The 20,036-nt window shown below is 50.7% G+C and overlaps 4 protein-coding genes across 4 annotated transcripts; 3 read left to right on the top strand and 1 right to left on the bottom strand.

Moving 5' to 3' along the window:
* Positions 1-274: 274 nt before the first annotated feature.
* On the top strand, positions 275-4,668 carry BDQ94DRAFT_142999 (ion-transporting P-type ATPase SPF1). The gene is made up of 4 exons (XM_026766136.1): positions 275-442; positions 513-3,807; positions 3,861-3,997; positions 4,056-4,668. Coding segments are annotated over exons 1-4 (3,864 nt in total). The 5' UTR covers positions 275-440; the 3' UTR covers positions 4,486-4,668.
* A 250-nt stretch (positions 4,669-4,918) lies between these two features.
* On the top strand, positions 4,919-8,089 carry BDQ94DRAFT_142997 (putative vacuolar segregation protein (Pep7)). The gene is made up of 7 exons (XM_026766135.1): positions 4,919-5,318; positions 5,397-5,419; positions 5,483-5,976; positions 6,036-6,410; positions 6,465-6,684; positions 6,753-7,811; positions 7,877-8,089. Exons 1-6 carry the CDS (start codon positions 5,034-5,036, stop codon positions 7,381-7,383), a joined length of 2,028 nt encoding a protein of 675 aa, XP_026626992.1. The 5' UTR covers positions 4,919-5,033; the 3' UTR covers positions 7,384-7,811; positions 7,877-8,089.
* On the top strand, positions 7,845-8,856 carry BDQ94DRAFT_28089 (uncharacterized protein). Its single transcript, XM_026775401.1, has 2 exons — positions 7,845-8,238; positions 8,317-8,856. The coding sequence occupies exon 2, from the start codon at positions 8,318-8,320 to the stop codon at positions 8,789-8,791; it is 474 nt and encodes a 157-aa protein (XP_026626991.1). The 5' UTR covers positions 7,845-8,238; position 8,317; the 3' UTR covers positions 8,792-8,856.
* Positions 8,857-11,651: 2,795 nt separating this feature from the next.
* BDQ94DRAFT_178469 (uncharacterized protein) lies at positions 11,652-19,524 on the bottom strand (the record flags this gene model as incomplete). The annotated part of the gene is made up of 9 exons (XM_026773136.1): positions 11,652-12,541; positions 12,597-13,068; positions 13,126-13,466; positions 13,521-17,011; positions 17,063-17,509; positions 17,577-18,027; positions 18,075-18,187; positions 18,239-18,362; positions 18,415-19,524. 9 exons carry the CDS (start codon positions 19,522-19,524, stop codon positions 11,702-11,704), a joined length of 7,389 nt encoding a protein of 2,462 aa, XP_026626990.1. The 3' UTR covers positions 11,652-11,701.
* Positions 19,525-20,036: the final 512 nt, after the last annotated feature.

The following is a 20,036-nucleotide window of genomic DNA, read 5'->3' as shown; positions in this document are numbered from 1 at the left end:
AACTCGCTAAACCAAGACGGCGAAGTCAAGTAGCGTAAACTTATCTTAAAAAGTGAACAAAGAGTTAAGCCTTCACCTTCTGAATGGATCGATCGCTCTTATCAGCATACGGAGTGAGACTCCGTAATCATAGTTATTTGCTATCAGGATTGCCTGCTTATCGGAACCAGCGAAAGTCGGGAAAATCCAAGCTCCGTCCCGGCACGTGGCGGCGACCAATCGCGAGCAACGGGGCCTTCCGTACGTTCAATCCTCGGCGGCGAATCCCAAAATTATACTGTCGAGGTGGCTTCTTCGCGCTTTCCTCTTCGACCTGCAGTCCGGAGATATACTGGTGGCTTCAAGATTTTGGGCTCTTCATTTCCTATGGTCTATTGAAGCTTTCTTGGTCTCTCAAGTTCGCGTCGTCTGGCCCGCGTCGTGGCCACTCGAGTGTCACCATGTGAGTTGAGAGACCTTCGCTGTATCGCGTGCATTGACCGGCCGCTTACTGACAAGTTGATGATGCACAGGGCAGGACTCGTCGAAGATCCCCAGATCAAATATTCCTCCCTCCATAATCCCCTTCCCACTCAGTTACACACCTATGCGTGGCCATTCCTGATCATCTGGCCTGCATTTTTGGCCTTCTATCTCTCTCCTGAACGCTACGATACATACATTCAAGGTCAAGAATGGACCTTTGTGTATGTTGGATCCATTATCACGGTCCAGTCGCTTTTGTGGCTGATGACAAAATGGAACATCGATATCCAAACATTGTTCACTACTACTAAGGCTAAATCGATTGACTCCGCTCGGCTTATCAAGGTGATTCCAGCAGCTAATGCTGGTTCGGCTGAGGTTTGTCCCTTGCTCTTCGACACTAGGGGTGGAAAGAAGACGGTCTCGTTCTTGTTTCAGAAGCGCCGCTTCCTTTACTATCCTGAACGCCGATGCTTCGCTCCCTTGTCCTACGTCCTCGACGCTGAGCCTAAGCCTGCCCTCAAGACCTTTCAGAAGACTCAAGGCTTGACCACCAAGGAAGAGGTCGAACGTATTCAGCACCACTATGGCGATAACACGTTTGATATTCCCGTGCCGGGCTTTGTGGAACTTTGGAAGGAGCACGCAGTTGCGCCTTTCTTCGTTTTCCAGATTTTCTGCGTTGGACTGTGGATGTTGGACGAATACTGGTACTATTCTCTGTTCACCCTCTTCATGCTCGTCATGTTTGAGAGCACGGTGGTATGGCAGCGCCAGCGGACGCTCAACGAGTTTCGGGGAATGAGTATCAAGCCGTATGAAGTCTGGGTCTTCCGCGAGAAACAATGGCAGAAGACTACCAGTGACAAGCTCTTGCCCGGTGACTTGATGTCGGTTAACCGAACCAAGGAAGACAGTGGTGTGGCGTGTGATATCCTTTTGATCGAAGGAAGCGTCATTGTTAACGAGGCCATGCTCTCGGGTGAGAGTACACCACTTCTGAAAGAGTCCGTCCAACTGAGACCTGGCGACGACCTGATCGAACCGGATGGATTGGACAAGAACGCATTTGTACACGGAGGAACCAAGGTTTTGCAGATTACTCATGCGAACACCACATCAGACGACATTGCCAAATCTCACGATGGTTCCGGTATTCTTCCCACGCCCGATTCTGGTGCGCTTGGTGTTGTTGTGAAAACCGGTTTCGAAACAAGTCAGGGCAGTCTCGTGCGTACCATGATCTACTCAACTGAGCGGGTGTCTGCCAACAATGTGGAAGCGTTGCTTTTTATCTTATTCCTGCTCATATTCGCCATTGCTGCCTCATGGTATGTTTGGCAGGAGGGTGTGGCAAAGGATCGCAAGAGGTCGAAATTGCTCCTGGATTGTGTCCTCATCATCACTAGCGTCGTTCCCCCTGAACTTCCTATGGAGCTCAGCCTTGCTGTCAACACTAGTCTGGCCGCTTTGAGCAAGTTTGCTATCTTCTGCACTGAGCCTTTCCGAATCCCTTTCGCCGGCCGGGTCGATGTTGCCTGCTTCGATAAAACCGGTACTTTGACCGGAGAGGATCTTGTTGTCGACGGTGTTGCCGGTCTGACTCTCGGTCAGGCAGGCGCAAAGGTTGAGAAAGATGGTGCCCACACTGAACTCGCCAAGAGTGGCGATGTCGGACTCGATACGACTCTGGTTCTCGCCAGCGCTCACGCACTAGTGAAGCTTGATGAGGGCGAGGTTGTTGACGACCCTATGGAAAAAGCCACGCTGAAATGGCTTGGCTGGACACTAGGCAAGAATGACACCCTGACGGGCAAGGTCTCAGCCACGGCTACTCGGGTTCCCGAGTCCGTCCAGGTCATAAGACGATTCCAATTCTCTTCCGCACTGAAGCGTCAGAGTACCATCGCCACGGTTGTCTCCGATGACCGCAGCACGCACAAGAAGGTCAAATCAACCTTTGTTGGTGTCAAGGGTGCCCCCGAAACCATTAGGTCTATGTTGATCGACACCCCGCCGAACTACGAAGAGACCTTCAAGTATTTCACTCGTAACGGTGCTCGTGTCCTTGCTCTCGCTTACAAATATCTCTCTCATGAGGCTGAATTTACTCGCGCTCGTATCAACAACTACACCAGGGAAGAGGTGGAATCTGACCTGATCTTCGCCGGTTTCCTCGTCTTGCAGTGTCCCCTGAAGGACGACGCTATCAAAGCCGTTCGTATGCTTAACGAAAGCAGCCACCGTGTCGTCATGATCACTGGTGACAATCCTCTGACTGCCGTGCACGTTGCTCGCCAAGTTGAAATCGTGGACCGTGATGTATTGATCCTCGACGCTCCCGAGCACGACACGTCAGGGACCAGGCTGGTCTGGCGCAGCATCGACGACAAGCTTAATATTGATGTTGATCCCACCCAGGATCTCGATCGCCGTATCTTGGAAACCAACGATCTTTGTGTCACCGGCTACGCTTTGGCCAAGTTCAAGGACCAGAAGGCACTTCCAGACCTCCTTCGTCACACATGGGTCTATGCTCGCGTTTCCCCCAAGCAGAAGGAAGACATTCTTCTTGGTCTCAAGGATGCTGGTTATACAACTTTGATGTGCGGTGATGGAACGAACGATGTCGGTGCCTTGAAGCAAGCCCATGTCGGTGTCGCACTCTTGAATGGCTCCCCTGAGGATCTCACAAAGATTGCTGAGCACTATCGGACAACGAAAATGAAGGAAATCTACGAGAAGCAGGTAGCCATGATGCAACGCTTCAACCAGCCGGCCCCGCCTGTGCCTGTGCAGATTGCACACCTTTACCCTCCAGGCCCTAGCAACCCCCACTATCAAAAGGCCATGGAACGCGAAGCGCAGCGTAAGGGTACCACCGTCCAGTCCGCGCCAGGCCAAGCAGAGGCGATTCCCACCATCACGTCTCCTGGTGCACGTGCCCTGCAGCAATCTAATTCCAGTTTGACTCCTAATCAGCAGCGTCAGCAGCAAGCCTCCGTGGCAGCTGCCGGGTTTGCCGATAAGCTTACTACTTCCATGATGGAGCAGGAGCTGGACGAGAACGAACCCCCGACCCTCAAGCTCGGTGACGCCTCCGTCGCTGCACCCTTTACCAGCAAATTGGCAAATGTCGTTGCTATCCCCAACATTCTTCGTCAGGGACGCTGCACACTGGTCGCAACAATTCAGATGTACAAGATTCTTGCCTTGAACTGTTTGATCAGTGCCTACAGTTTGAGTGTTATCTATTTGGATGGTATCAAATTTGGTGACGGTCAGGTGACTATCAGCGGTATGCTGATGAGTGTCTGTTTCCTGTCAATTTCACGTGCGAAAGTAGGTATTGAAGCCTTCCATTAGAGATACCCGACACTAACTATTTACTGCAGTCTGTTGAAGGTCTGTCGAAGGAGCGCCCTCAGCCAAATATCTTCAATGTGTACATCATCGGCTCCGTGCTCGGCCAATTCGCCATTCACATTGCCACCTTGATCTACCTGTCGAACTACGTATACAGCATCGAGCCGTAAGTTCCATCTGCTTTGGTATAAGTCTTTCAATGCTTATGACTAACTCGTTCGCAGGAGACAATCCGACGTTGATTTGGAGGGAGAGTTTGAGCCGTCGCTCCTCAACAGCGCCATCTATCTTTTGCAACTTATCCAGCAGATTTCGACATTCTCGATCAACTACCGAGGCCGCCCCTTCAGAGAGTCCATTCGCGAGAACAAGGCTATGTACTGGGGTCTGGTTGCGGCGTCGGGTGTCGCCTTTTCTTGTGCAACTGAATTCGTGCCTGAATTGAACGAGAAGCTACGCCTGGTTCCGTTCAGCACCGAATTTAAGCTGACACTGACTGTTCTGATGATTATCGATTACGCGGGATGCTGGCTCATTGAGAATGTGCTCAAAACGCTGTTCAGCGATTTCCGGCCGAAGGATATCGCTGTGCGCCGGCCTGACCAACTGAAGCGGGAGGCGGAGCGTAAGCAGAAGGAGACTGGGCAGCAGTAGGCCCATTAAAGGCAAGAGATATAGACTATGGCTGTAAAGAGCTATGGCTGGTTAGAGTAGTTGCAGTTCTTGTCTAGATATATAGGTGCTGTTGGTTTGAAAGCAAGGCTTGTGAGACCTTGCTAATGTTGAAGGATGTTCATAGAGTGCTAGCTGTAAGTTTAGGTTATCTTTTAAGAGATAGAGCGTGTTAATGTCAAAGACAATTCTCGTGTATGCAGGTTGACGGTAAAAGCAATCAGCCGCGGTTTTTGAGTGTTCCAGACGTTGCGCGAATTGGAACCGTGGGGATAAGCATGGCCGGTGTTGATGCCTCAGGTGTGATATCTGCAGGCGGGCGATAAGCTGCGGATTAACTCCTGACGCTGGGCTGGTACATGTCTGGCACTCTCGGCTCCCTTCCCTTCTTGTCTTTCCCCCCTCTTAAGCTCCACCCCCGGGCAAGGCTGAAGTCACAGACTCCCCTTTCATCCGCCAGTCCCCTGATCCTACGGTCTGTGACCCCTTGTGGGATTTCGATTCTCATGCTCTCTTAAAATCCAGTCATCATGCCCCGGAGGACGCTGGGTGGAGGTCGTGTTCTTGGCCCCGCGAACGCTCGTTCTCCATCGGCATTAACCCCGTCTCCGCAGCCCAGCAATCCAAGACACCTCACCTTATCACCGTCCGCCAGCAGCGTTTCCCTGAATTCACAAGCCTCCGCATCCCAGGTTTCCTCCGAAGCTCAGGATCTTACGTCGCGCATTTCCCTCGAAAATGGTTCTGCCTCCATTCCTGCTGCTCCGGCAGCTGCCGGAGCTCAGTTAGCCTGTCCGATCTGCAGTGAGGAGATGGTATGACCTGTCCTACACACGTCCCTCTTATCGGGAAACCGTTTCAGTCACCACAAGACATGCTGACAGAAGCAACAGGTGACACTGTTGCAATTGAATAGGTACCTCGCTTGACGCTCGCGATATTTGTTTCCGTTTATACATGCGATTAACACGATCTCCAGACACCTCGATGACGTCCACCAGAACCTGGAAGACGATCGGCAAGATGAAGTCAAAGACTGGTTCAAGACGCAGATGGATAAAGCCAAACGGTTTCAACCACTCGCAGTTTTAAACCAAAAGCTCAAGGGCTTGGACGTGTTCGAATCCAATGAAAATTTACAGCCTTTTGCAGGCCCAAGTAGGCCCCCTGGACCTGTCCCGGCGCATCCGCCTGAACCCCCGAGAACACTCGACCCGGACGACGTTATAACGAGGGATCACTGGCAAGGCCGCACCCTATACGATATATGCTTGGAACCGTCGTGTGGAAAGCGGCTCAATGCTACAAATGGTTGTGTCAATTGTCGCAAATGCGGAAAGCTGTTCTGTGAGGATCATACTATGTATCAGATGAAGCTATCCAGGTCGGCTCAACATGAACCGGTCAGGGGACTATGGTGCAGAGTCTGTGAAACTTGCTATAAGTCGAGGGAGGGGTATAACGATCATAATGGTGAGGCCCCTTTTCCATTTAGAAAAGAGGCAAAGGACTTGAAGTTAACTTTCTTCCAGGGCTGGTGAGAGACCGCATGAGTGAGTTCAGAGCGATGAGGAAGCAGACAGTTGACAAGGACTTGCTGGAAGTTTCTCGCTTGGAGAAACGCTTGACACGGCTAACGCAACTGCTTGCAAGCCTGCCTGCGGAGCAGATTCAGTCGAGCACGAATAAGCTGTGGTCAATCTCATGGCAGGGCGATCAACGAAAAGCCCTTGAGCAAACCATAGTGAGTTGGCAGGATGACTCGAGTGTTTCCCGGTGTCCGTTTTGCCAGCAAGACTTTACTAGCTACACTTTCCGAAGACACCACTGCAGGACTTGCGGGCGAGTCGTGTGTGGTGATCCAGCAACTGCATGTTCCACAGAGGTCCCTTTGAGCATCTCACCTCGTATGTCATTGCCCGCGAACTTACTTTCATTATTCGGGTATTAACAGAACATAGTCGCAAAAACACCAGCAGAGAAGTCGCTGCGCGCAGGCATGATCAATGTCGATATCAGACTCTGTAAGGACTGCCGGTCAACCTTGTTTGACCGTCGAGACTTCGAAGCCGATATCATGAGGAAGCCGCCAGCTGTGCGGGCATATGAGAATCTTACTCAATTTGAGAGAGGCATTCGGATCTTGCTCCCTAAATTTCAGAAAATACTAGGGGCCTTGCAGTACGTACTCTACACTTAATCGCCCACAACTAAACTTAGCGACTACTAACATCCAATTACTGTCACAGGGATCCCAGGCGACCTCCATCGTCTGCACAGATCGCAGAAGCTTCCAAAGTCCGTAAGCGATTAACAGACTCGTTCGCCCAATATGACGTTGCTGCTCGACGAGTTCGCGATATGCAGACAGACTCCCCCACCCAGCAGCGACTCCAGAAAGCTATATACCAACAAGCCAGCAATTTCCTCCACCTTCACATGCTCCCTCTCAAATCCTTACCCAGAGTCCTCAAGCACGCATCTCCCAACGGGGGACTTTCTAACTCCACCAAGTCCCCCGCTAGCCCTAGCCCTAGCAACGGTTCACTTGGTGGCCCTCGACGGCAGGGATCCGCTCTTGCGTCGATCAAGTACGGCAACATTGCCGCTAGCGGCAGCAATGCCAGTCTAGCTAGTGATACCAGCAGTGCCGTTTCCGCACTAGAAGCTGAAGAGAAGTCACTTCGGGAGCGGCTTATTGTACTGGAAGAGCAGAAGTTCTTCGTATCAGAAATGATTGCGGATGCAAACAGACGCCGCAAATTTGATGAGGTTAGCAGTCTTGCTATGAATATTGAAGATCTCACGCGAGAGATTGATCGAGTCAACGGAATGCTGGACGGCTTGGACTTTGAGGGTGTCTATACCGGTGCTCATTGACAAGCCTGAAGGCCTTGATAGAAACCTCCTCTCAACATTTCATTGCTCGCCTTAATCATCTTGGCTGCAGCCAGAAATGCAGGTTTCTCTGACAGCATTTCTACTATATATGATCTTGGCCACAGCGCGGGCGCGGCGTTTGCGGATTGGTTTAATGAAAGTTGCATAGCATGGGCGTTGCGTTGTATGCATATGATCGTATATACTTATGGTCCCTTCAATCCCGTTTTGTTTGCTCTTTACTTTTGGCTTGCTCAAGTCTGTATGATCAAACGAATTGCTCGATACCATGACTGAGCGTCTTCACATTTGCTCTTGTAGATATTATTTATTGCGCCTATGAAAGCGCACATTCAACACGCCGTAAAAGTTTCCCTCGCCTCTTTGTCCCTGGAATACTGTTTCCATCAGGTACTTCCTTCGGAAGATACCTAACTAGTATGAGACATTAGCTCAATTCAGGAAATAATAGTGGCACGAGGAGAGTTCGACCTACCCAAACCAATCCATGCATGCAAGCAAGCGCCCTCCAACGTCCAACATGGGCGACTCCCCACCAGTACTCCTGTACTCCTATATTACACAGTACCAATTATCCACCAGCCAAAAGAGCCGAAAGCCATCTTACATGAAACTACGAGACCAAGACATATAACAGACCAGACAGACCTTTTCATCATACATACATTTTATTTAATCGCACCGTGGCACAACAAACACGAGAGTCCCTCCCGAGTGAGTGTACTAGTCTAGTTTCTTCCCATGCAACGCCACGCGGAGTAACCGGCAACCCAACCCAGCCCAACTTCGGACCCAGCAAATCAAGCGGCTGGAGTGCGGGAAGGAACTTAAAAAGTACCATACCCACATCCCAACCCCCTCCCTCCCTTCAACCTCCGATCCTAGCCAGCCAGCCAGCCATAATGATAATAGTATGAATGGCAAATGCAGTTCCACAACCCCGGTTGTGTGTGCAGGAGCAGGGAAGGTCGCTGTTAGGTGGTGGCCAATTTTGAATCGGAGACCCAGTCGATGGTATACACGTGGCATATGTGGTTGTGCTACGCACAGGTTGCTTTTTGGTGGAAAAGAGGGAAAGAATCTGGAAGAAAGTAAAGGAGAGTGTATTTCTCTGCTGATAATAGTTGGGTTGTGCCCGCGGGCTTTTTTAGTATCTATTATGCGTTGCGCCTTGGTTTCCATATCTGACTTCTTTGCACTTACCCTGTGCACTTGGTCGGTACCTGAGTGGGTACATACATGTTCAAGTGAGCGAACGATTGGAGTGAGTGGGTTTCGTTCGCCTCTTCTACCCCTCGATAGTGCTAGACTATTAAAAACGGCGGTAAGGCACATTGTTCTGCCTGATTGTCTGTCTGTCTGCCTCTTCGCACTACTTTTCGTGTAATTCTTTCGTCAATCAGTGCACAGTGCTGTGGGCAGGGAAAAAGGCTTATCTGTCGCTGAGTCACATCTGTAATGAAGAATATTAGAAAACCTTGAAACATAGAGGTTCCTGCCGTCATCAATAACCAACCGACTTAATCTCCTTTCCTTTGACTCAACTTGACTCTTCGATTGTGCGCTATCATGGCCGAAACCGAGTCCCCACCTGGCCCCAAAGACAAACTAGAGGTTGCCTTGTTCCTTGCCGCTAGCAAAGGGTATGATACCATTGTCACGCTTCTGTTAGGCACCCCTGGCGTGACTCTGGACTGCAAGGATGAACTAGGTCGGACGCCATTCTTCTGGGCCGCCGCCGAGGGCCACGACAAGGTCCTCCAATTGCTCCTTGGAACCGGTGCTGTGGACCCAAACATCAAAGACGCTAAGCGTGGACAGTCGGCAATTTGTGCAGCTGCGGAGGGCGGCCATGAGAGCGTTGTTGCCCGGTTGCTTGGTGTCGGAGTGGATTGCCATGCTGCGGACTCTCAAGGGAAGACACCGTTGGCATATGCGGTCGAAAAAGAGAGTGTATCGATCCTGAATATACTGCTAAAAGCGGGGGCAGATCCAAATGTGACAGATGAGGGCGGCCTGATCCCATTATCGACTGCGGTAGAGAAAGGCAATCCTGATATTGTGGAAATGCTTTTGAAGTCCGGGGCTGATCCCAATGCTGTGGCTTCGAATGGGTGTCCGCCACTATTGTCGGCGGTGCAGGCTGATAATGAAGTCATCGTGCAGTTGCTTCTGGAAGCGAAAGCGGATCCTAATCTTAAAGACTCGGAAGGGAATGCGCCACTATTGTGCGCTGTCGAAGCAGGAAATGAAACCATGGTGCAGTTGCTGCTGAAGGCAGAAGCAGACCCCAATGTGAAGGATGCAGAAGGAAAAGCACCGTTGTCATACGCTGTAGAAGTGGGTAACGAAATCATTGTGCAGATGCTGCTGAAGGCGAAAGCAGATCCCGACGTCAAGAATCCAGAAGGAAGAGCGCCGTTGTCATGCGCTGTGGAAGGGGGGGACGAGATCATGGTGCAGATGCTGCTCAGGGCTAACGCTGACCCTGATGTGAAGGACGGGGACGGGAGGCCACCGTTGCTATGGGCGGTTGACAAAGGATCCGAGGAGGTAGTGCGATTATTGATTGCGTCTCGAAGGGTGGACCTCAATGCAGTCGATGATGGTGGCCGTTCTGCACTGTGGTGGGCTGCAATGTCTGGGCAATTGAATATCGTCCGGCTGCTAGTTCGGTACGGAGCAGATATGGAGATGCAGCCTTCCTCAGGAGAGAAGTACGAGCAATGTGGCACGCCCTTGTACCAGGCTGGCCGTCGGGGCCACTTCGATGTGGTCAAGTATCTGATAAAGAAGGGGGCAAATATCAATGCTCCGGCTGGAGAACCAGGTCTGTCGCTACTGATATCGCTGGTGCTCTTTGACCGAACTAAGAGGGGCAGACGAATGCTTGAGCTTCTGCTCGATAGAGGCGCGGACATCAACTCACAAGACGGGTCCGGGAAGACAATCCTGGATCTTGCAGCGGCAGCCGGCGACGTCGAGCTGGCCGAACTCGCATTAGAGCATGGAATTATGTTAGAAGCCACCGCGAAGGATGGCATGACGGCCCTGCATCGCGCAGTACTACATCAGCACGATATCATCATGGACATGCTCCTGGACGCTGGCGCCGATGCTGAAGCACAGGATGGTAACGGGGACACACCATTGCACTTTGCGGCAGCCAGTGGCCGAAGGGGACTCTTTGAACTATTTCTAGAGAAATCCCCCGACATCAATATTACTAACTTCTCGGGTGAAACTCCGCTGCACAAGGCAGTGCAACGGGGTCGGCGAAAGATGGTTGAGTATATGCTGCAAAATGGAGCCGACGTCAGCATGCGCGATGACTATCAAAGGACGCCGCTACATAAGGCCGTAGGGTCCGAGAATAACGTTATGAGATTATTAGTCAATCGGGGGGCGGATGTTCATGCGAGAGACATGTTCGGCCAGACTGCCCTTCATATGGCAGCAGAGGCCGGGCTAGCGGAGGATGTTTACTTCCTATTGGGTCATGGAGCAGCCGGAGATTTACCAGATGATCGTGGTCGAACGGCACGGGACTTGGCTGTCAAGGCGAAGAAGAAGAGTGTCATAAGAATCTTTGAACGGATGGAACTAATGGTTGCCAAAGATGAGGAAGAATCATCCTCCGATGTTTCGTCTGATGAATGAACGGATGTACTGTAAATGTGGACGAATCTCAGAAAAGATAGATTCTGAGGTTCAGGTATCTTTACTCTTGATATATGTTGATGCTAACGGTGCTATTAACATAATCACTTAACGGATGGAAATTTCACTATGGTTTAGTCGCAGTCGCTCCGCGCTCGTCGTAGCTGGGTCTTTCCTCATCGGGTAATTGGAAAGAGTATAACCCCCCCCCCCCCCCCCTCTCTCCTTTCTCCTCTCCTTCTTTGTCCTCAGTTCGCTTCCCTTTCCCCCATTTCTTCTCTGATCCAGCACACAATCCAAGGCTAGAAGGTGTAGGCCATATGCCAATCATGAAAGTGATGATCGTATGTGCGCGTTGTAGAGCTCCACAGGAAGCATAGGAGAAAGGCGCTTAGCATCCACTTTCTCTCTGGGCCACAAGATCTTCCAGTGTGCAGACCAGTTCATGGGCTAAGTAGTTGCACTGGTATTTGCACTATAGCCTCGCAAGATTAGTCGGTTTTCTTTTTTCTTTTTTCCTCTAAACTCATCTTGACGCTGTAAACCAAAAACCCCATCCCATTCCGAACACGCATACTTCATCTTCTCACCGGGTTCCCTGACCCTCACCACAAAGCCGCGGCGCCATCTTCCTCCTTCACTCCTTCACCCCATATCTCGTACGAAGCGTCTCTGTAACTAATTTGGTGATGTTTCCAACCGTTTTCGCCTTGATGATGTCTCCGAGCGAGACCTCCACCTCAACCTTGCGGCGCAGCCAATGTTTAATCTGCAGGCCCATCAGGGAATCTACCTCAAGACGACCGTATTGGTCTGCATCCATCTCCTCGGTCAGCCCGTTATGCGTAGCAATCTGCTCCCCCAGTTTCTCGATAATCAAAGCCTCACATGAGCCGTCAATCAGGGGTGTGGGGTCATCTCGAAGCGACAAGAGTTGCCGCTGCAATTGCTCGTCGTCGATATCCCCGGTGGTCGACACGTCCGTTCCTGTTGGAAGAGTAGAAAATCGTGCATCTTGTTGGAGCCATGGATTGCTGGTCATAACGGCCGGAGAAAGTCCGGAGACCACTATTGCTGGACGCGTCGTGGACAAACCATCTTTTGCTGAAAGAAGAGCCAGCTGGAATGCCTTCAGCACATCGCCTTCCCCCATCATGTGGTGAGAAGCTTGACGAGCTTTAGACAGAAGCTCCGGCTGTTGTGACATAAGACCCATTTCATCCACGGGCCCAAGGCTGACCAACGATGCGGGTAAGCCTAGTCCTCGACGATACAGTACAAATCCATCCAAGAACGAGTTTGCTGCCGCATAATTGGCCTGTCCTGGGTTTCCAATCATGCTGACTGCGGAGCTGAAGACAATGAAAAATTCTAGTGATCGGCCCTGGAGAGCATTGTGAAGGTTCCAAGTCCCTTGGACCTTGGTTGCCAGACTTGTGGTCCAGTCTTCGTATGACATCTTGTCGAATAGTTGGTCCTGCATATCGTGTTAGCAATTTGCAATCCGTCAACTGCATGACAGATCTGATTACCTTCAGAACAGCTGACATTTGTATAACACCGGAAACTGGACGTCCATTGTTTTGAATAGCGCGCTGAACGGTATCTGCATCAGCGACACTTCCAGCGACCAACACAACGTGGCATCCTTGAGTCTCAAGTTCTTGAGCAAATATATGGTCTTCTTCAAGGGATCCAGCAGATCGGGAAAGGAACACGAAGTCACGAGCTCCATGTTCCACCATCCACCGGACAACAGCCCGGCCAATGCCTCTCAAGCCACCAACAAGCAGGTACGAGGACGTCGGCGAGAAGCTAAACCTAGCCTGTGCGGGAAGTAAGGGATACTTGCTCTCATTGTCGGGAATCTCAATAATGAATTTTCCGATATGCTGGCCCTTTTGCATCTGCCGCATAGCATCTTCAACCTGGTCCACTTGAAATACAGTATGCAGAGGCCGGTACGTTGTTTCCTCTAGGTCACTAATAGCTTTTTCAAGAGCCCTAGTAGGACATTTTAGTTCCTGGAATGCTTCAACCAAATGAGTAGGTACAACATACCACCTTAGTGTTTCAGCATCGTGATGGGCCACACTATACAAGTCGAAGCCACAGTATGAACGACACCCTTGAAATCCATTTAGGTCAAGCATGCCATGGCCCAATATGTCTCTTTTTCCAATTTCGAGCAATTTGCCGAATTGAGCAACACATTTCCAGGACGCTCGGAGAAGCTCCCCAGCTAGTGAGTTGAGAACCAGATCGACGCCCCTGCCATTGGTCTCCCTCATGATACCTGAGAGAAATGATACACTATGTGAATCGAAGATGCGCGAGCGTGGAATTCCGAATGACTTCATCAGATATTCAACCTTTTCGTCGCTACCAACCGAGGCAAAGACCTGTTCCTCTCGTTATCACAGTATTTCATACAGTGGTTAAATGATCTGACATACCTTGGCGCCGATGTTCTGACAGACATGCACTGCGGCCAATCCGACTGCACCACACGCAGAATGAATCAAGACAGTCTGACCCTTCTGCAGCTTTCCTATTTCTATCAGTGTGTATATAGCCGTCAAATAAGCACTTGGAGTGGCGGCAGCTTCTGCCAGCGTGAGATGCTTGGGAGCGGGGACTACCCGATCAGCTGGGAAGACTGCCAGTGTTTTCGTCGGTTGCGGGTCAAAAACGACGACTGGATCGCCGACTCGGAGTGTTGTCACCTCCGATCCCACGCGAGTTACAAAGCCACTTCCCTCGAAGCAAAAATCCATTGTCTTGGTTCGTTCCACGACACCCAGAGACATCATGAGGTCTTTGAAGTTGAGCGCCAAGTAGCTGGCCCTGACTTCCACATCGTGTGGACCGACCTCTTCCGTAGGAATGGGTCTCCATCCAAGCGAGCTCAAGTCTCCGATAGTTTGAATATCTAATAGATAAGAACCTGGTTGATCTGCGACATTGAGGTGGTCTATAACCTTGGTGAGGGCTGCACGACCGGTGTGGCCTACGCCCCGGTGCATTATGAATTCGAAATCGCGAATTGTCCTTCCCGCAATTGGCATACCAAGATGCTTGTACGCTTGAGTTACCACATGGAGCGCAGCATCGTCAAATGAGTCTATCTCACAAGTGCCGATGTCAACATTCAGCTCACTCCGCAATGTGCGGACGAGGCCAAGTATGAGGCAAAATCGAGGATCCTTGCATTCAATCTGCATCGAATGGGTCACCCAGAGGAGACGCTTCACCGTGGACATCCAGCTTTGAATAGTACTGTAAGTGTGTTGGGATATGTCATGTAGAAATGGACTTTCAAAATCGAGTAATGCGATAACGTCTTCGGTGGGGAACTCTTCTCCAAGGTTGCACCAACGCACGTCATATCCATCGGAGGACAAGCAGAGAGCCAGACTTTGTATCCATGAGTGGTGTCTAGTCTCTGCTGTGCAAAGCAGGTTGATGGGTCCATGCGGGGAATCCACCACTGGGTTTGTTGATAGCATCAGTACCTGCCAGTAAAGTGGTGCCGGTGCATTGTATTGAACATTGTCAAGCCCAGAGAAGCCCGCCTGGCATAACTCTTGTTCCCAACGCTCCACAGAAACGTGAGGCTTGTCCCCGCGATTGTCACCCATGCCCAACCACCAACTTGGAAGACTACCCATGACAACATCAACGTGTGGGATTTCTGAGCAGGGCTCGTATAAGAGCAACCGCCCCCCAGGCGCAAGTAAAGAGCGGATATGTGCCAAAGACTGACTAAGAACAGGTGTTTCGTATAGGACATTGCACACAATCACAAGATCGTAACTATCTTCTGTGAAGCCCTGATATGTTGCACTCTTGGAAATATCCAGAGTTTTATACTCCATTCTCGGTATATCTCCAAAACGCTCTTCCAGGTGATTGACCAGTCCAGGTACGCTGTCCGTTACCGTGAATCTACTGAAGAGACGATCACCATGACTAGTGGTTAAAGCTTCCAGCATAATCGCTGTTGCTGAACCAGACCCAGCACCAACTTCTAAGACACGCAGACCTGGATTTGCGTGAGAAAGAGGCCCAAGGAATCTGTTCCAGTCGTAGAGTTCGAGTCCCCACTCAACAATGCCCTTCATGGTAACTAATAGCGAGGTGTCTTGGAATATGCCTTCGCCTATCAGCTGGTCCGGACGCTCACGGGCATACACCCAGGCATCGTTATAACATCGTTCAACCCTAGCATCGGGATATTGGCCTTGTAAGGATTTGAATAGAGCCTTTCGCTGCTCCCTGTCCATATTTTTCAGCTGCATAATACCAGGAATATGGTCATATTCTCCCTGGAGTATTTTCTTGCCAGTGTCCATACTGAGTTTTCTGTACTTCTCCAAGTACGAGGGCAGCAAAGTCTGAGGAGCCAAGGCCTCGATCAGCTCAAATACTAGAAGGAAGCCCGCTATGGCCAGGTTTTGTGTCTTCTGTTGATCCAAAGCAACTGGCGATGGTACTTGTTGGGTCGCAGGCAGGAACCTAATGTCCGGCTTCCATTGAATATGAGTTGCAAGCTTCGGTCCTTTCGTTTCCTGGCCGGCTTCTGGGATGGGCAATAAGCGCAGTCCCTTCATTTCCAGAACGATGTCACCCGTTGATTCAGATACTACCTTAAAGTCTCCGCTTAGACTCTCTTTTGCTGGGTCGGTTGTCGTCGCCTCAACGAGCATTGAGCTGCTTCCTGGGGCCAAGTAAACCCGGTCGATATACAACGGCATGCCCGCCTTGTCAGGATAGTGCGAGACACCCTTGTCACTGGCAACTAGCATTACTTGAAGGCACTGATCCACAATTGTTGGATGTATTGCGTAGTAGCTGTCGTGGGATTCGCGGTCATCCTCCACTCGCCCACGGGCTGCATTCGTTAGTGGACTGGCGGTGATATCCTGCAGTCCTTCAAACAGGGATCCATATTCAAGGCCTTTTTTCTCGCACCTGCGGTACCATCTGTACGACGAAATCTGTCGGGTGAATGGCTCTGAAATTGTGTTCGTTGGAAGGGGCTGATCTGTTCCCCCCATCGCCTTCCCGGAGCAATGCTTTGTCCATCCTTGACCATTGTAAGAACAAACCGTGAATTCATACCAGTCTGAGTCCATAGTTGCATTCATTGTCAATTTTCGCAGTGTCGTCATGATTTCAATGTCATTTTCATCTCGAACGAGGGCCTCCATGAGCATGACTTGCTCCAGTGTGCAGGCAGTTAAGCCAGTTATCTGACGTATGGCTTCCGATGCCAGAGCCACGTATCCAACGGCTGGAAATACGACAAGACCCATCATTCGATGGTGGTTTATCCACGGAACCTCCTCGCCCTTCAGGATATTTCGCCATGCAGGCTCGAAGTCATTGGATTCCAAGCACCGCGCCCCGAGGAGCTCATGACGGGGGAATTGGCGCAGGCGCCACTGCTTACTGATGCGAGTTTCTGCCCAGACAATGTCTTCGCGCTGCCATGGGTAGGGAGGAAGGTCGGTGAGTATTTCGCCCTGATACCCACCATTGACAGCGAGAAGATCAACAGGTAGATGGTTAACATAAGCTGTCCCAGCGACAGAGAGGACACGTGACAGGTTACTTTCGTTGCTTCTCATCGTCGCACAGTAAGTAAAGCTCATGCTGATCGAACGGAGTATTTGTTGTATTGGCCCCCGAAGTGCTGAGTTAGGCCCGATCTCTATCACAACCTGGTGTTTGTTCTGTGTGGATGAGGCCAAGTTCTGGAAAGCGGTTGAGAAGAATACAGGTGATTCCAAGCTTCGGCGCCAATAGGCCGGATCAAGCTCACTAGGATTAGTGATTACTGTTCCGGTTACCGTTGAGTACATTGGAGCCATGTTCTCGTGATGGTTGACTAGGTGAAGCCTTGTGAGCTCTTCGTATTCGGCACCCACCGAAGCCATGAATCCTGAAAACCAGTTAGCATTGAATCTGTCTGTGTGTGTCACAAATGACTCACCAGAATGGTACGCCCGCTCAACCGGTAGCATCTTTAAAAGAGTGTCCGGCTGTTCATTTTGGATCCGAGTTGCTACATGTTCCAGTTGATCACGGCTCCCAGCGAGGGTAACGCTGTTCGGACTATTCTCGCATGCCAATTCCACTTCGCTGGCCAGATATTGACCAACTTCATCTCGGCCAACTCCTACTGCGAGCATACCTCCCTCTGGGGCCATTTGGGCAACTTTTCCCCGAGTATATGCCAGTATAATTGCTGTATCCATGGACATGGCATTGGCTGCGTAAGCTGCCGCAAATTCTCCACTGGAATGGCCTATGACATTGTCGGGGGTGATTCCCCATGTCCTGAGAAGATTCACTAAGCTAATCTGGACAGCGGTGCACAGAGGCTGTGCTATATCGGGGCGGTCAATGTCACTGTCGGGGCCTGTTTTGACCAGCTCCTCTTCAAGATGGCATCCGCAATGGTCAGTTAAAACACAACGCAATTTTAGAAGCATGGGGGAACATACCGCACATCCTCCACGTGGGTGCATTGGACAGACTTTCCAGTACCTGATCCATGTACTCTATGTCCTTCTTAAAGGACGTGAAGGCTTCCATTAATTCAGTTCCCATACCTGCCCACTGGGCTCCCTGGCCAGGAAATGCGAATGTCACGATCTTTGGCCCACTCTTTGTGTTGTCGGCTTTAGTAAATTCAATGGATTCGAAAGGTACTCCTCCGCCGATGACTGCGAATGCCCTGTGACGAAGGTGCTCTCGCTTTGCACAGAGGGTATAAGCTAAGTCGGGCACTGCCTCGTGATGATGGGAAATATATTCCTTTATGTCCATCGCCCGCTGATCGAGGGATTTGGGTCCACTAGCTGACAACGGCAATAGCCGTGGACTGTTGTTGTTTGTTTCCAATGCCGGTATTGCCTTTTGGGGCATCACCGATGCAGCTGAATCCACAATGACCTATCTCGTGAGCTTGCGTATCCTTTCAGGTGCGTAAGACCACCTACATGGGCATTTGTACCACCGACCCCGAAGCAGTTGACACTGACTCGTTCTTTGCGGTCGGCTGGCCAGGGGAGAACATCAACAGGTACAGTCAAACCTGCTTCCTCGAACAGAACTAAGGGGAATAAGCAATTATATAATGTCGATTGAACTGAGGAAAGCGTACTGTTTGGATTGGGTGTCAAAAAGTTGACGTTGGGAGGAATCTGTCTGTGCTCCAGGGCAAGCACTGCTTTAATCAAGCCTGCGAGACCCGCTGCGCCCTCGGTGTGACCAATGTTCGATTTTACCTGCACCCTAAATGTCAACAACTGGTCATTCGCAGGTTGGTTACAGGCTTACTCCTCCAATAATCATGGGATGGCGCCCGAAGGCATCGGCCACGGCGGTGGTTTCAACGACATCCCCCACCCGGGTGGCCGTGCCGTGACATTCGACAAATGCGGTCTCTGCAGGGTTTTCGAGATGGGCCTTTCGGTAGGCCTTCCGTATCAGCGCCTCTTGTCCGGCCGATGATGGGACCGTGATGTGGTTTGTTCGGCCATCGAAATTTGTCGCAACCGCTCGAATGACGCCACGGACTGGGTCTTTGTCACGGATGGCATCATCTAACTTCTTTATGTATAGGGCGCACACTCCCTCCGCTCTGGCATAACCGTTGGCCTCCGCATCGAATGTTTTGCAGATCCCATCAGGGGACAGTGCCCCGGCCTGGGACATATTGGTTGTCATTGTGGGTGTGAAAATCAGGCTGGAACCTCCAACAATCGCCGATGGGCAGTCGCCGAGGGCAATTGCCTGACATGCCTCGTGGAGGGCCACAAGCGAGGATGAACAAGCCGTTCGACAAGTCATACACGGGCCCTTGAGGTCATATTCAAATGATACTCTGTTGGATGCCGCATAGTCACCAGTTCCCACGACGTGGAGCGGGTTCATGTTTTGGGTGTCCTTCGCTGTGAGATCTAGCCAGTCTTCCCCGAAGGTGCCTACAAAACATCCAATTTCCTTTCCTTGCCAATTGACTTGTCCGCCACTCTCCATGCACTCCCAAACCACTTCCGATAGAATCGTCTGTTGGGGGTCTACAAACCCATGCTCGTACCGATTGTTATGGAAAAAGGAAGTATCAACTTTCCCCAGATATTCACCCTCAAGGAAAAAGCCCTTCTTTGCAATTACCGATTGCGTATCCACGCCGGGAGTTCCGTGAAAGGCGTCCACGTTGTATCTCCCAGCAGGAACTGGAGCGGATGCGCATCTCTTGTCAATCATGAATTGCCAGAAGTCTTTAGGGGATGAAATGCCACCGGGCAGTCGTGCAGCCATTCCGACAATGGCAATTAGAGGAGGAGCATCGTGCGTCCATTGATCTTCTGAATCTTTTTGGAGCTCATCTGGATCGACGGTTGTCCATCCGGGGGAACTGCTAGCAGTCTCGCTGGCAGACATGTCTTGGAATGAAAACGAAGTTATGTCTTGAAGGCACTGAGTTTTTGTCTCTTTATACTACTCTTCGGTCAAATTCGGAAGAGGATTATAATAATCTCTTTACCTTATATCTACGGAATATTTGCCGGTGTAATATCGTGAACGGTCTACGTGCGCCCTTGCTGTTCTTGCAGGTATGAGAATTGGGTGTAGGTCTGCAACTACAAGTCACCGCTTCTTCTACACGAGACTGTGTCAGACGTCTCATGCATTTGAATGAGACTGGGTACCGCGCGAACTCTGATTCGCCCCCTGACATATGACATATTACATGTCGATCAATCTATAGCGTCAGTGGATTTGTGGAGTGGGGTGTAGGTACTAATGGTCTTTTCTTCGGTGGAATTGGGAAGGACTTTGACTCACCTTGTCATTTACCGTCATAAAGCCGTTTGTGTTAATCTATCCAAGCATTTCCACATTCAACCTCAGCTATGAAACTCGAGAAAAAGCCCAAGAGTTATGCGTAATGG

The sequence above is a fragment of the Aspergillus welwitschiae genome, assembly GCF_003344945.1.
Source record: "Aspergillus welwitschiae strain CBS 139.54b unplaced genomic scaffold BDQ94scaffold_14, whole genome shotgun sequence".
Taxonomy (NCBI): domain Eukaryota; kingdom Fungi; phylum Ascomycota; class Eurotiomycetes; order Eurotiales; family Aspergillaceae; genus Aspergillus; species Aspergillus welwitschiae.
The sequence above is the reverse complement of the archived record's forward strand: the minus strand, read 5'-3'. Positions and strand labels throughout refer to the sequence as shown.

Excerpts from the sequence above, each read along its gene's own strand:
- BDQ94DRAFT_142999 (XM_026766136.1), top strand. Across the intron at positions 3,808-3,860 it reads TGTCAATTTCACGTGCGAAA|TCTGTTGAAGGTCTGTCGAA; the intron begins GTAGGTATTGAA and ends TATTTACTGCAG. Across the intron at positions 3,998-4,055 it reads TACGTATACAGCATCGAGCC|GAGACAATCCGACGTTGATT; the intron begins GTAAGTTCCATC and ends ACTCGTTCGCAG.
- BDQ94DRAFT_142997 (XM_026766135.1), top strand. The coding sequence starts at position 5,034 with ATGCCCCGGAGGACGCTGGGTGGAGGTCGTGTTCTTGGCCCCGCGAAC. Across the intron at positions 5,319-5,396 it reads CGATCTGCAGTGAGGAGATG|GTGACACTGTTGCAATTGAA; the intron begins GTATGACCTGTC and ends CAGAAGCAACAG. Across the intron at positions 6,411-6,464 it reads CCCTTTGAGCATCTCACCTC|TCGCAAAAACACCAGCAGAG; the intron begins GTATGTCATTGC and ends AACAGAACATAG.
- BDQ94DRAFT_28089 (XM_026775401.1), top strand. The coding sequence starts at position 8,318 with ATGAATGGCAAATGCAGTTCCACAACCCCGGTTGTGTGTGCAGGAGCA.